Source organism: Lissotriton helveticus, chromosome 3_1 (genome assembly GCF_964261635.1).
Source record: "Lissotriton helveticus chromosome 3_1, aLisHel1.1, whole genome shotgun sequence".
NCBI lineage: Eukaryota > Metazoa > Chordata > Amphibia > Caudata > Salamandridae > Lissotriton > Lissotriton helveticus.
This window is the reverse complement of record NC_136061.1, coordinates 1,988,580,527-1,988,593,928: the sequence shown is the minus strand read 5'-3', so window position 1 is coordinate 1,988,593,928 and position 13,402 is coordinate 1,988,580,527. Positions and strand designations below refer to the sequence as shown.

Sequence of the window (13,402 nt, the reverse complement as noted above, 5' to 3'; positions counted from 1 at the left end):
GTGCGCCATCTGTCAACATCTATTCAACAGTGCCCAATGCCACACTTATTTTCTTATTTAGTTCAAGTAACTGACATTATTTTTTTATTTTATTTCCCAGTATTTCAAGCACTCGAGCGAACAATCAGAACATTTCTTGGAAGGTAGCCAGGCGGTATACTTCGAGAGCTGATATATCTCTGTTACAGAACTGTAAGTAACTTCATACATTGAAAATTACATAATGCTTGACTTTTTACGTTTTACCTTTTTTAACTTCACTTATATATTTACTTTCGATATATGTAACAATGTTATACCTTTAGCTTTTATTTGTAAAATGTACGTGCACTTTGTATTTTATTAAACACTTTCTAGCACATTTCAATACTTTGTTGTGAAGAGCGTTCAACATCATGCAACTGTTGCCATAACTCATGTTCTTTGGTAGCTGCAGTGTAAACAAGCATTAGAAATGCAATCGGGCTCGGATTTATTTGAGTTTGAGCTAATGCCATTGTAAATGGCAATGTCTTTTCGCCATGTGAATGGAGTGTGTGCATGTGGTGTGTAGTGGAAATATGTTGGTTGAATTGTAATTTTACCAATGGTGGCATGCTGTGCTTTATATGAATATGTTTAAAAGTAAAGTGTACCATACTGCGATTGCTTGGTGGAAAAGTGCACTGCCGGCTGGAGGTGTGTGTGCCTGGTGGAAGGGTGCACTGACGGCTGGTGGGTGTGTGTTTGGTAAAAGCGTGCACAGATGGCTGATGGTTGTTGGTGTTTGTGCATGGTGAAAGCATTCATTGACGGCTGGGGGTGTGTTGTTGTGTGTTTTCTTTTCTGTGTACTGGTGAGTGTGTGGTGGTGAGTGTGTGGTGGTGAGTCTGTGGTGTTGAGTCTGTGGGGGTGAGTCTGTGGGGGTGAGCCTGGGGAGTGAGTGTGGTGGTGAGTGTGTTGTGTTGAGTGGTGACGAGTGTGTGGTGTTGAGAGACTGAGGTGTGTGGTTTGTGTGTGCGTTATGTGTGTGTGGTGTGTGTGTGGGGTGTATGTGTGTATGGTGTGTGTGTGTGGTATGTGTGTGTGGTGTTTTCTGCACACTCACACACTGCCCCTACACATTCACACACTAATCACCCGCACACTCCCAATGTCCACTGTTTATCCTGCACACTCACACAATGTGCACCCTTACACACTGTCTCTGCAGTCACTCTGCACTCACTGTCACTCTGCACTCACGGTCACTCTGCACTCACGGTCACTCTGCACTCACGGTCACTCTGCACTCACGGTCACTCTGCACTCACGGTCACTCTGCACTCACTGTCACTCTGCACTCACTGTCACTCTGCACTCACTGTCACTCTGCACTCACTCTGCACTCACTGTCACTCTGCACTCACTGTCACTCTGCACTCACTGTCACTCTGCACTCACTGTCACTCTGCACTCACTGTCACTCTGCACTCACTCTGCACTCACTGTCCCTCTGCACTCACTGTCCCTCTGCACTCACTCTGCACTCACTGTCACTCTGCACTCACTGTCACTCTGCACTCACTGTCACTCTGCACTCACTGTCACTCTGCACTCACTCTGCACTCACTGTCACTCTGCACGCACTGTCACTCTGCACGCACTGTCACACTGCACACACTGTCACTCTGCACGCACTGTCACTCTGCACTCACTGTCACTCTGCACTCACTGTCACTCTGCACTCACTGTCACTCTGCACTCACTCTGCACTCACTGACACTTTGCACTCACTCTGCACTCACTGTCACTTGCTGTCACTCTGCACTCACTGTCACTCACTGTCACTCTGCACTCTGCACTCACTGTCACTCTGCACTCACTGTCACTCTGCAATCTTTGTTTTGTGTGCGGTTTGTTCTGTACGAAGCCGATGTTAGGACAGCATTCGTAAAATTCCTGTATTTGACATTTGTTCCTCTTAAAAGTGTGACAATCCTCACATGATCAGGCCCACAGACATACCCTCACCCCTCTCCCAATGTTTGCTGGTGATTCACTGACCACTTGCAGTCAAATGTTCGGTCGTAGGACATTTTATGAAGGCACACTTTACTTTTTAGCGCAGTTTTAAACTGGAAATGTGAAGTGTTTGCAGCTTTAGGGAAAACTTTACTTTAACTTGAAGTTTCTGTGTGCGTTCAGCATTCATAACTTTCACGTGCTACAGCAAGCCCCAATAAAAACATAGGTGGGCCAATATTGGTTTGAGTCAATTGCTTGAGCCGTGTCATTCCTAGTTTCGGTGCAGTGTTGTCCTAGTGCCAAATTGTGGTTACTGATGCATTGATGGAAGGAAGTGGATGGGCCAGTCAACAGGAGTTACAGCAAGATTGCTGTTTTCTTGTTTCGTGAAAGAGTCCCTCACCTCTTTTGCATTCTGCTGCAGTGTGTGTTGTGTACCATGAATGGATCGAGCGGGATCTATTACAGAAGTCTTCAGGAGCCGAAGCATCTTGGGTTTTGAAGTGATGCCGTGCAGCGGGCCTAGTGCCTGCAGTATGTTGTTTAATCAGCAGTCCAAAGGCTTGTTCTCCGGAGCCTGTTCTCGAGCACGGGGGTTGTTTGTGGTGGCTCTGCGTTTGTGTGTGCATGTTTGGAAAGCGTGTACTACTGCTTCCTGTGTTGCAGTGACAAAGAGGGAAGTGTGTGTTACACAGCTCCGGCCAGTGCTATGCGTGAGGGTGTCGTGCACTGCGATGCCTGTGTTGCGGGGATGCGAGGCTTCTTGCTGCTGCATGTCCTGGCCCTGGGAGTGTAGCCTGCACAGACGGTGTCCCTACTGTACCAGTTTCCTGTATGTAGAAGAACGTGGGAAGAAGACTACACTGCATAGTCGTTGCTGTACCAGTTCTTTATGCGTGAACACAGCTGTCACCATCGCTGTCCATACAGACCATGCGATATCTGTGAGCGTGAGGGCAGCTAGCACAGTAGCGCCTGTGCCTCGTGTTGTGTGTGTGCCTAACAAAGCTCACCTGCCGCAGGACTGTGCTGATTCTGCAAGCGTCATAGCGATACTGAAATAAAAGACCTCATGTTATCTCCTACAACGCACTTCTGCCATTTTTTTTCACATACTGCCTAAAATCTCTGTCCAGCGAGGAATAGTGATCGAAGTTTGCAGATTCATCACCTCTCCCTCGGAGGAAGAGTAAAAACCATCCCGGTGATTCCATTTGAAATGCCACTGATTCGCTATGCCTGTGTGCACGTGAGGAGGACGCGCGCCCGACAAACGCACTGCTCTATGGTGAACGCGCGCACACCATCTGGAATGCATTACACGGCCACCCTGACAGCTCCTAATTAAAATTAATGCACTGCCGAGCACGTAACCGCAGAGAAAATGCCCAAAATGGCGCCCGACAATTACATCTGCCCAATCGCATCAAGACTACTAACAATACATCACCGCGAGGACCAATCACAATTCAGATAATAAAAAAAAAACTCACGCACTAAGGAATGTGTCTTTCCCGAGCCCTAATGAAACCTTTTTTTTTTTTCCTTTAATAATAGGATCTCGGAGCTCCGCCCCGAGCCCTAAAAAGGGGGTGTATTTCAAAGACATAATCTTTCCAAGAAATTCCTTAAATAGCAGTACCAGTGTTCGTAAAAGCTTAAGCGGTAAAATTAACAATGCGGGAAAGGGCCCTGTAGCTTTGCTGTGCGGGGGGGGGGTAGAAGCGGTAGCCACGGACTCCTTACGTAAAGCACTCGGCTCCTCGTACGCCATCCTTCAACATCTATTCAACAGTACCCAATGCTACACTTCTGTTTCTTCCTTAGTACACTTTTTTAAAATACATGTGGTGGCAGTTACTAAAATGCAGTTCTATGGGGAATAACATGCCAAAAAAATTAGAAAACAAAGAGGTAGGGTTTTTTGTTTGGGGCGGACATTACCTATAAAATATTATCTAGTTATATTATCTAGTTAAATTGGTCAGACGTGTATTTCAGTCATTATATTTACTGAATTTCAAACGAGGGGACAAGTTAAATCACATCGCTCTATTTCCAGGGAAGTAAGTGCCTTCAAGTTATCATGACCATTGTGTTTCTCAGTTCATTAAACTACTGCATTATGGGAGGTGTAGTCCTAATGCAAATCCCCTACGCCGCGTAATACTACTTAAGGTGCCTTTTATAAGTAGGAGTCCTCAAGTGAGCTTAACTCTGGCAAGCAGCTGACATTGCCCTTACCGAAAAGAATGCTTATCCTGTAAACATGTCCATCTGTATTTCAAAATACAAGTCTGTCAGCTGCGTGGTAAACTTTGTAAACAGAGCCTAATTTCAAAGCAATGTGCTGAGTAATGTGGGTGGGCGTTATTAGAACACTTCGGTTTGTAACAAGATTTCACGCCAACGCGTGTCTCACTGCTGGCAGTCCACAAATTCTCAAGCTACACCACCCTGCTCAACCTTTTCCACCCTGCTTGCAAACACCCCTCCTTGCTCAGGGCCTAGCCCCAGAGCTGCCCACCTCCAGAGCGCCCCTCTCCTGCGCGTCTCCGAGCCATTGTGCCGTCGTTCCACGCACCCCATCTGTATGCGCACCCCGTCGTGTGTGTGCATGCGCATTATCCTACGGAAATGCACATTTTACTTTTACCTTCATGCAGGTAATTCTTAGCTCCCAGGTGTTCTGACTTTTTTGTGCACTCAAATTGGCAGTCTGCCGCACAACTGGGGCGCATATAAGACATTTCAGCAGAGAGAGTGGTGCCCAAACGTCACTAAAGGTGTAGCGCCAAGAAGTCACAGCCTATGACCTGTCATCACCTAGCAATCTGGACTTTAATATCGAAGGAACAACACTCTCTGGGCTTGCAAGCGGTACTGTCTGATTTGGAAACCAGCTCACTTTCCCCTTAGAAACAGACTTCATCCTAGCCACGAGATGTAAATAAAGAAATCGAACTGTACATGCTGCCCTTTTCACAACAAACTGATTGTCTACGCGGTTTTAGACAGACCATGATGGATGTCCTTTCCACGTTTGCACAACGAGAGGGTACACAGCCAGAAGGGTGAGCGCAAATACACAGGCAAAACCTGCATGTATCGGCACACTTGTAACATAGAGGGTGCATAAAACAACAGGGGTGACAATATACTTACAACACACTCATGGTTCAACAACGAGTGTTTCTTTATTAATAATATGTAAAATGTGCACAGGGACGGACTGATTTGCATGTGGCCATGTCTGAACCCAGATCTGTTAACTGGGGGTGAGTGTTTGATTCGTTCAGATGCTCCGTCCATCACCACCCCCTTTTGTACCACCAGGTCTATGGGGAATAACATGCCAAACAAATTAGAAAACAAAGAGGTAGGGTGTTTTGTTTTGGGCGGCCATTACCTATAAAATATCTATTTCAAATTACAACTCTGTAACACCATATCCCTGTGCACTACTTTACAATATGTATTATTTAATAATAGTAAAGCCAGTGCACTAATTTACAATATGTATTATTTAATAACAGTAAAGCCAATTGAGGACATGCAATTTAGAAAATCGTTTATACACCTCTTTTAATTTTACAAAGTATTGAAATGCTGCAGTGTGTTCAATAACTTATGTAAGCATCTCTTTTTCACAACGTACATTATGTTTTCTTTGATTTGCTTTTAATAACAGTACACATGCTCTTTACTTCTAATCTTTAACAACATGCGCTCTATAGATGCACTCTCTACGCATGCATACACATACAGTCAGTCTCATGCACTCTCTACACATGCACTCACTACACATGCACTTTTTACACCTTCACTCTTTACACACACTTTCTCTACACACGCACTCTCTAACACACACAGAGACACTTTAATATACTCTCTATAAGACACTCTCTGTATTACACTCTCTTTATTACACTCTTTATATTACACTCTCTCTACCACACTGTCGTACCACTCTCTCTGTACCACACTCTCTGTACTCCACACTCTGTGCATACACTCTCTATACATACTCTCTATACATACACTCTCTATACATACACTCTCTCTACATACACTCTCTCTACATACACTCTTTATACACTACAAGCATGGTGCAGAGAGCGTGGTGCAGAGAGCGTGGTGCAGAGAGCGTGGTGCAGAGAGCGTGGTGCAGAGAGCGTGGTGCAGAGAGCGTGGTGCAGAGAGCGTGGTGCAGAGAGCATGATGCAGAGAGCATGATGCAGAGAGCGTTGTACAGAGAGCAAGAGAGAATAAACATAAGATTAGCAAAATAGAAAAGATAGCTTACCTCAAACTGCAAAAGAACAGCATATCGGAACAAATTCGTGCACAGCGGTGCACATCACTGCAGGGAGACGCCATGGGCCATGTTGGACCTAGAAAAGAGAGAATAAACATAAGAATAGCAAAAAAACTAAATGGCTTACCTCTAAACGAAAACAACAGCAACATACATACCTGTCTGAACAACTTCGTGCACAGTAGTGCAGACGGCTGCAGGGAGACGCCACGAGCCATGTTGGACCTAGAAAAGAAAGAAAAAACATAGCTTTAGTAAAATAGAAAAGATAGCTTACCTCAAACTGCAAAAGAGCCGCATATCGAAACTACTTCATGCACAGTGGTGCACATCGCTGCAGGGAGACGCCGCAGGCCATATTGGACCTAGAAAAAAGAAAATAAAGATTAGAAAAACATCTTACATAAAAAAAAATACAAGCAAGCAAACATACCGTTGAAAGGAGTACTCAGAAACTTCTTGCAGAGACGATCAGCGCAAAATGGCATTTACAAAACTAGGGCCATTTTCAGAGTTGGGGCCGTACTTTTGTGGTTCTGAGCGACACATAACGACACTGTCCAAAGAACAGCAAAACTTACGCCCCCCAAATCCGCACTCTGTATTATGCTCTCTGTATTATGCTCTCTGTATTATGCTCTCTGTAATACGCTCTCTGTACCATGCGCTCTCTGTACCATGCGCTCTCTGTACTACGCTCTCTGTACTACGCTCTCTGTACCATGCTCTCTGTACCACGCTCTCTGTACCACGCTCTCTGTACATACACTCTCTGTACCTAACTCTCTATACCACACACTCTGTACCACACTCTCTATACGACGCACTCTATACCACGCACTCTGTACCACGCACTATGTACCACGCACTCTGTACCACACACACTGTACCACGCACTCTGTACCACACTCTGTTACACATTCTCTGTCTTATGCTCTCTATCTTATGCTCTCTGTTTTACGCTCTCTGTCTTACACTCTGTCTTACGCTCTGTCTTACGCTCTGTGTATTACGCTCTGTGTATTACGCTCTGGGTATTACCAGTGCTTAATTTGTGCAGGTGCTTAGCACCGGCACTTATTGAACAGGGCCGGGTCTATGGTGGTGAGGCACTCTCGCACAAAGTCAATGTGAGCCTGAGGTCGTCGGAGTAAATTAAAAGTGCGTGCCTTGATGCCTTACTTTTTAAACAGCTCGAGCCTCGCACTCACTGAACTGAATTCAGCTGAAGCCGGCCTGCCATACATAATTAATTCGACCTTTTGTGCTCTCACTGGGACTTCAGCACCACGGCAAGTGGCAACATTGTTCATTTGTTGCCCAAGCCCGTGACAGAAAATGTTGTAATTAACTGGGCGGTGCGAGCGGGCGGAAGTTATGTTTGTAAGTTTCGTTTTTGAAGCCCCACTCCTCGCACCACCGCCTGAGCCTCTCATTATGAGGCCCTGTTGTGACTGTCCGAACGAGGCTGCTTAGAGGATCCTCGGGGTGGCTCTGAGACTCCCACTCTGGAGACCGAGGGGCTCCTGTCCCAGGACTTGCTGCAGCTGCTACTATCATGCTGCAGTGCAAAGGCAAGTAAAACAGACGGTTTTGAGGACAGTGACACACACGAACAGCGCTGGTGAAATACAAAGGGCCAGCCAGCATCCACGCTGCCAAACAGTCTGCCACCCTTCAAAGGGGTTTTCTCCCAGCAGGATGCCAGCCACATGCACGTGGAATAGCTGGCACAGGAACAAAGCTTGGCCCCGGAAGACTCTGATCCATCGAGGTCAGGTGAGTTTAAATAATCTTAGATTTAATTATATTATTGTATATAGTGTGAACGCATGAGCCAAGCAGTTCACAACTCCTGCTGGTTTTATCAACAAACTTGTGGCGTGTTCTATTTTCTTTTGATTGCTGAAGTGCTTCCATGTCCGTCCATTAAGCAGCTCACCAATCACAAGACAATAGAATAGACCAGTAGGAGCTGGGAACTGCTTGGCTCATGCGTGATCGGTGCAGCAGGCACAGCCTCTTGCTGACTTCACTATGGTGGCAGCACAGCACTGGGTGCTGACGCTGCTAGGAGTGCATTCCGTGGGGGCTTCTTAGGTGCACTTAATCAGGACACTTCTTCGCTTTTCTTCCAGAGTTGAGTGAAGAGGCTTCTATGTGCAGACTATTTCGGTGCGCTCCAGAACACCAGGCAGCTGCATTTTGAATTAAAAAAATTCCTTGCTGAGCAACACTTAATACAATCAAAAGGTGCATATATATACAACAATATTATGTCAGTCCCAAGTATCCCAGGAGGGGAGTTTCACTTCATTCGTAACACCAGGATATGTTGTAATTGCAAGTAGTAATTCTCAAGATTTCTGAAGTCTCTATATTCCTTATGAAGAAAGTCACTTCAATTATCACACCAGTTCAAATTTGTAGTTTCGCAGCATCAATCCAGTATTTATTGTTAGTTATTCTTCCATCAGTCAACAAATGTACAGCCAACACGTGTTTCGTCTGGCATTAATATCATGCCATTCGACTTCTTCAGGGCTGCAAGCCAAGCAAATAACAATCAGATACTAACTATAACCCATAACACTGAGATTGCCAATTTATGGAGTTATTTAAGAATTAATAATCTTCATCACCACCTAGGTGTAAAGGAAAGTCCCAATATGTCAATCTAATTGAGGGTTAAAAGATAAGTTTAGAAAGTTGAAAATAAGAACACCATATAAAATGGTGCAAACCCTGGTGTTAAAGAGAACAAGAGGAAATCCAAAGTCCCAGGTATGTCAGAAGTAGATAACGTATAACAGATTTACCAATTCCAGATGAATTTTCTCTTTTATTTATATAATTTCCAACACATAATCAACCGCTGAACTCTGAAACGAAAGGAACCAATCCTTAGTCTAGCGACTGCCACTTTATCATCAAATATCCAACTAAAATATAAGGTTACTCACTAAATTGGGAGGGGTTTGTTGGAGTCCCACTGTATGAATTTCTTCACTTATTTGAGTCCAAAATAATATTCAAATCAAAGTCCAATATATTCACTCTCCTACATTAATTGTATTGTACATCACCTAGGTGGTGATGAAGATTATTAATTCTTAAATAACTCCATAAATTGGTAATCTCAGTGTTATGGGTTATAGTTAGTATCTGATTGTTATTTGCTTGGCTTGCAGCCCTGAAGAAGTCGAATGGCATGATATTAATGCCAGACGAAACACGTGTTGGCTGTACATTTGTTGACTGATGGAAGAATAACTAACAATAAATACTGGATTGATGCTGCGAAACTACAAATTTGAACTGGTGTGATAATTGAAGTGACTTTCTTCATAAAGAATATAGAGACTTCAGAAATCTTGAGAATTACTACTTGCAATTACAACATATCCTGGTGTTACGAATGAAGTGAAACTCCCCTCCTGGGATACTTGGGACTGACATAATATTGTTGTATATATATGCACCTTTTGATTGTATTAAGTGTTGCTCAGCAAGGAATTTTTTGAATTGTTTATCTTGGAATTTATTCTGGGTTGTATGGAAGAAGGGTGACCTTCCATTCTTTGCTTTGAGACACACAGTATTACTATAGACTTTGAACTTAAAGCCATACTTCTGTTGTGCGCCTATACTCACCTGGTCATCACAATTTAGTCAGCTGCATTTTGAAAGCAAGACTGAGTAATTATGATCATTTATTTGCAGGCAACTGAGAGCGTGTGCGTTGGAACCTCTCACATCCTGTTGGGACAGTCCGGCCTCACAGTGCCCTTCCATTTCTGGTACTATGCAGCAGTTGTAACCCTATGAGCGCTGGCACATTCTGAGTGTGTATGAATATAAGTTTCGGGGAGTGTGGAGCCTTAACCTGGTTCGGAAGTTGGTGCCCGTGACGGAAAGGCATATTAAATATGCTGTCTCAGCGCTTGATTTGAACTGGCTGATGCAGGTGGGGCCCACCAGCACCTATTTTTTGGGACTGTTAACTATTTTTCTTAATCAGACTTTCACCCAAAGCAGAGAGAGAAAAACATAAAAAGAGGAGAGGAAGAGAAATATGATAAAACAGTGACTTAGGAAGAAAGCAGTAACAAAAAAAGAACATACATGAGTTAAGGGAAAGGGGTGAAATACGCATGATGTGTAATCAAGAATACGTAAAATTGCTATGCGGCATCCCCAATTTTCATACATCCATTTACAGGATTTGAGCAAAACTTTGTGCACCAGCACTTACTGTTTTACAAATTAAGCACTGCGGCAAACTGCATCACAAACCCGCTTCGCGCGCCCAGGAGTGGGGGGTCGGTGGGCGAGGCTGTGACTAGGAGTTACTGTGTCTGTGAGAGGTGTTCCGCCCTGGGGAGCTGACCAGACCGACAGCATCAGCACCGTCAGGCATTTGGTCCGGATGAGTTTATTTTGTTGCTCTGCAGGAGGTGTGTTTCATGTCGGCAGCTGCAGGAAGCAGAGCGTGTCTGCACTATGAAGCAAGAGCGTGAAACCACCACAGGCCTGCACTGTGCGTGTTCCTGGTCAAAGCTCTGCGCTACAGTCGCTAAAACACATCATCATCTCTCATCCACATGCAAAATGCTCTCAGGTACGTGCATCACTCGCAGACCAGTGAACAGCAGCTTCATGCATTGAACACATGCAAAGCTCCGAACCACGTGCTCTAAGGCTGCCTCCCCCAACACATATGCTTTGGAAGGTGGTTTGCACTATTTTGAATCTGGAGGCCTAGCCACAATGTTTTACTGGATGTCTTTTAAAATGATGACTGAAAGACGCTGTGGAAAGGGAGTGCCTCACACAAGAAGGGAGGAAAGGGAGCTCAGGTCCTCCAAACACAATGTTACTAAGTGCAATGTCACATTTTTAAAGCTATATTATAGACTGATAATAACGCTAATAGTCAAACTAAACGGCATATGTTTGTTTAATTATTTGAATTTGGATTTGCACTGCTCTCATTCCTTTTTCTAATGTTCTTGTTCAATCACTTTCCACTTCCTTCCTCCTCTGTCTCTAGAGCGTGGACGCACACTTTTTATTAATCGAATACTTTCTGTATTTAATTATTTTTTGGTTCTTCCATCTCTGTCATTTTCTAAGCAATTCAGATGTGCATGTTGATTTGTTGAACCCTGCTCATGCTTGCAATCATTGACCACATGCCGCCCACAAAGCTGAGAACACCAATACTCCACTTGACTTCATTCAGTTAACTGCAACATACTTGGCTTTCCACATCATATAGGACAAAAGACCAGCTGACTAGAATGGTCTTAAATTGAGGTGCGAACCCATGGGGAACCATAGTGTTTATTGAGCAGCGAGCTGCTCAACGGAGATCCACATGAAATGTTGACATTCTGTGAAACAAGGGAGATAGACCTTCCAAGTGGGGATGGCATGCAATCCTGACCTAAAAAAGTAAAAATACATCTCCTTTTCAACATTGGCTCTCTTACATTCCTTTTGAGATAGGAACTGTAGAACACCCAATACTTGCTACTGTCATGCTGCTTCACTTCAGCCACCATCTTGCATGGAAGCTCCCATATTGCAACTGTCCAAGGTAGACTAAAATAACCTTTGCCACCATGTGCTAGTTTTCCAGTACTTGAGAGTCAGCAGTACCAGTTGAGGATGCGGGTGAAGCAACTGGAGTAAGTGGGTGGAGCCACTGCTAGAAGAGGGTGGGGCCACAGGAAGTGGGTGTGGCCTGTTAAAAAAATTTGAGCACCTGCACTTCATATTTTACAAATTAAGCACTTACGCTCTGGGTATTACGCTCTGGGTATTACGCTCTGGGTATTACGCTCTGTGCATTACGCTCTCTGTATTACGCTCTCTGTATTACGCTCTCTGTATTACGCTCTCTGTACCACGCTCTCTGTACCACACTCTCTGTACCACATTCTCTGTACCACACTGTAAGTGTGGTGCAGAGAGTGTGTTGCAGAGAGCGTGTTGCAGAGAGTGTGGTGCAGAGAGCGTGGTGCAGAGAGCGTGGTGCAGGGAGCATGATGCAGGGAGCGTGATGCAGAGAGTGTGGTGTACTACAAGTTGGCAATAGCTAATGATGATAAAGTGAGTGCAGGTGAGAACCAATCTGCAAACTCCAATTGGGTTGCTTACGTGAGGCATTGTCAACTTTTTCACATCTTTTCACTTTCTAAATCTATATTATCACACTGATAATACACTACTACCACTCTACTAATACTCTCTAACACACACTTTCACTAAATATTCTTTACATACACTCTGTACACAAACTTTTTACATCTACTTTTTTCACACATGCACTCTATAAATGCACTCTCTACACAAGCATACACACACACTCTCTACACACACACTCTCTAACACACACAGACACTTTAATACAATCTCTCTAAGACATAGTCTCTAAAAAACACACTCTGTATTACACTCTCTTTATTATACTCTTTGTATTATGCTCACACTCTCTGTACCACACTCTCTGTACCACACTCTCTTTACCACACTCTCTGTACCACACTCTTTGTACCACGCTCTCTGTACCACGCTCTCTGCACCTCGCTCTCTGCACCTCGCTCTCTGCACCTCGCTCTCTGTACCACACTCTGTTACACATTCTCTGTCTTACGCTCTCTGTCTTACACTCTCTGTCTTACGCTCTGTGTCTTACGCTCTGTGTCTTACGCTCTGTGTCTTACGCTCTGTGTCTTACGCTCCGTGTATTACGCTCTCTGTATTACACTCTCTGTATTACACTCTCTGTATTACTCTCTCTGTATTACGCTCTCTGTATTACGCTCTCTGTATTACGCTCTCTGTATTACGCTCTCTGTACCACATTCTCTGGACCACACTAAGTGTGATACAGAGAGCGTGTTGCAGAGAGCATGGTGCATAAAGCAGAATACAGAAAGCGTGGTGCAGAAAGCATGGTGCAGAGAGGGTGTTGCAGAGAGCGTGGTGCAGAGAGCGTGGTGCATAGAGTGTGGTGCACTATAAGTTGGCAATAGCTAATGATGATAAAGTGAGTGCAGGTGAGAACCAATCTGCAAACTCCACTTGGAT

General features: G+C 44.4%; 1 protein-coding gene across 1 annotated transcript in view; it reads left to right on the top strand.

Annotated features, from left to right (window-relative positions):
• LOC144824355 (uncharacterized) overlaps positions 1–13,402 on the top strand; it is a 141,659-nt gene that overhangs the window by 111,104 nt on the left and 17,153 nt on the right. Inside the window, exon 4 of the mRNA XM_078683468.1 lies at positions 101–192. Coding sequence (XP_078539594.1) covers positions 101–192 — 92 coding nt within the window. The remainder of the gene's footprint in view (positions 1–100; positions 193–13,402) is intronic.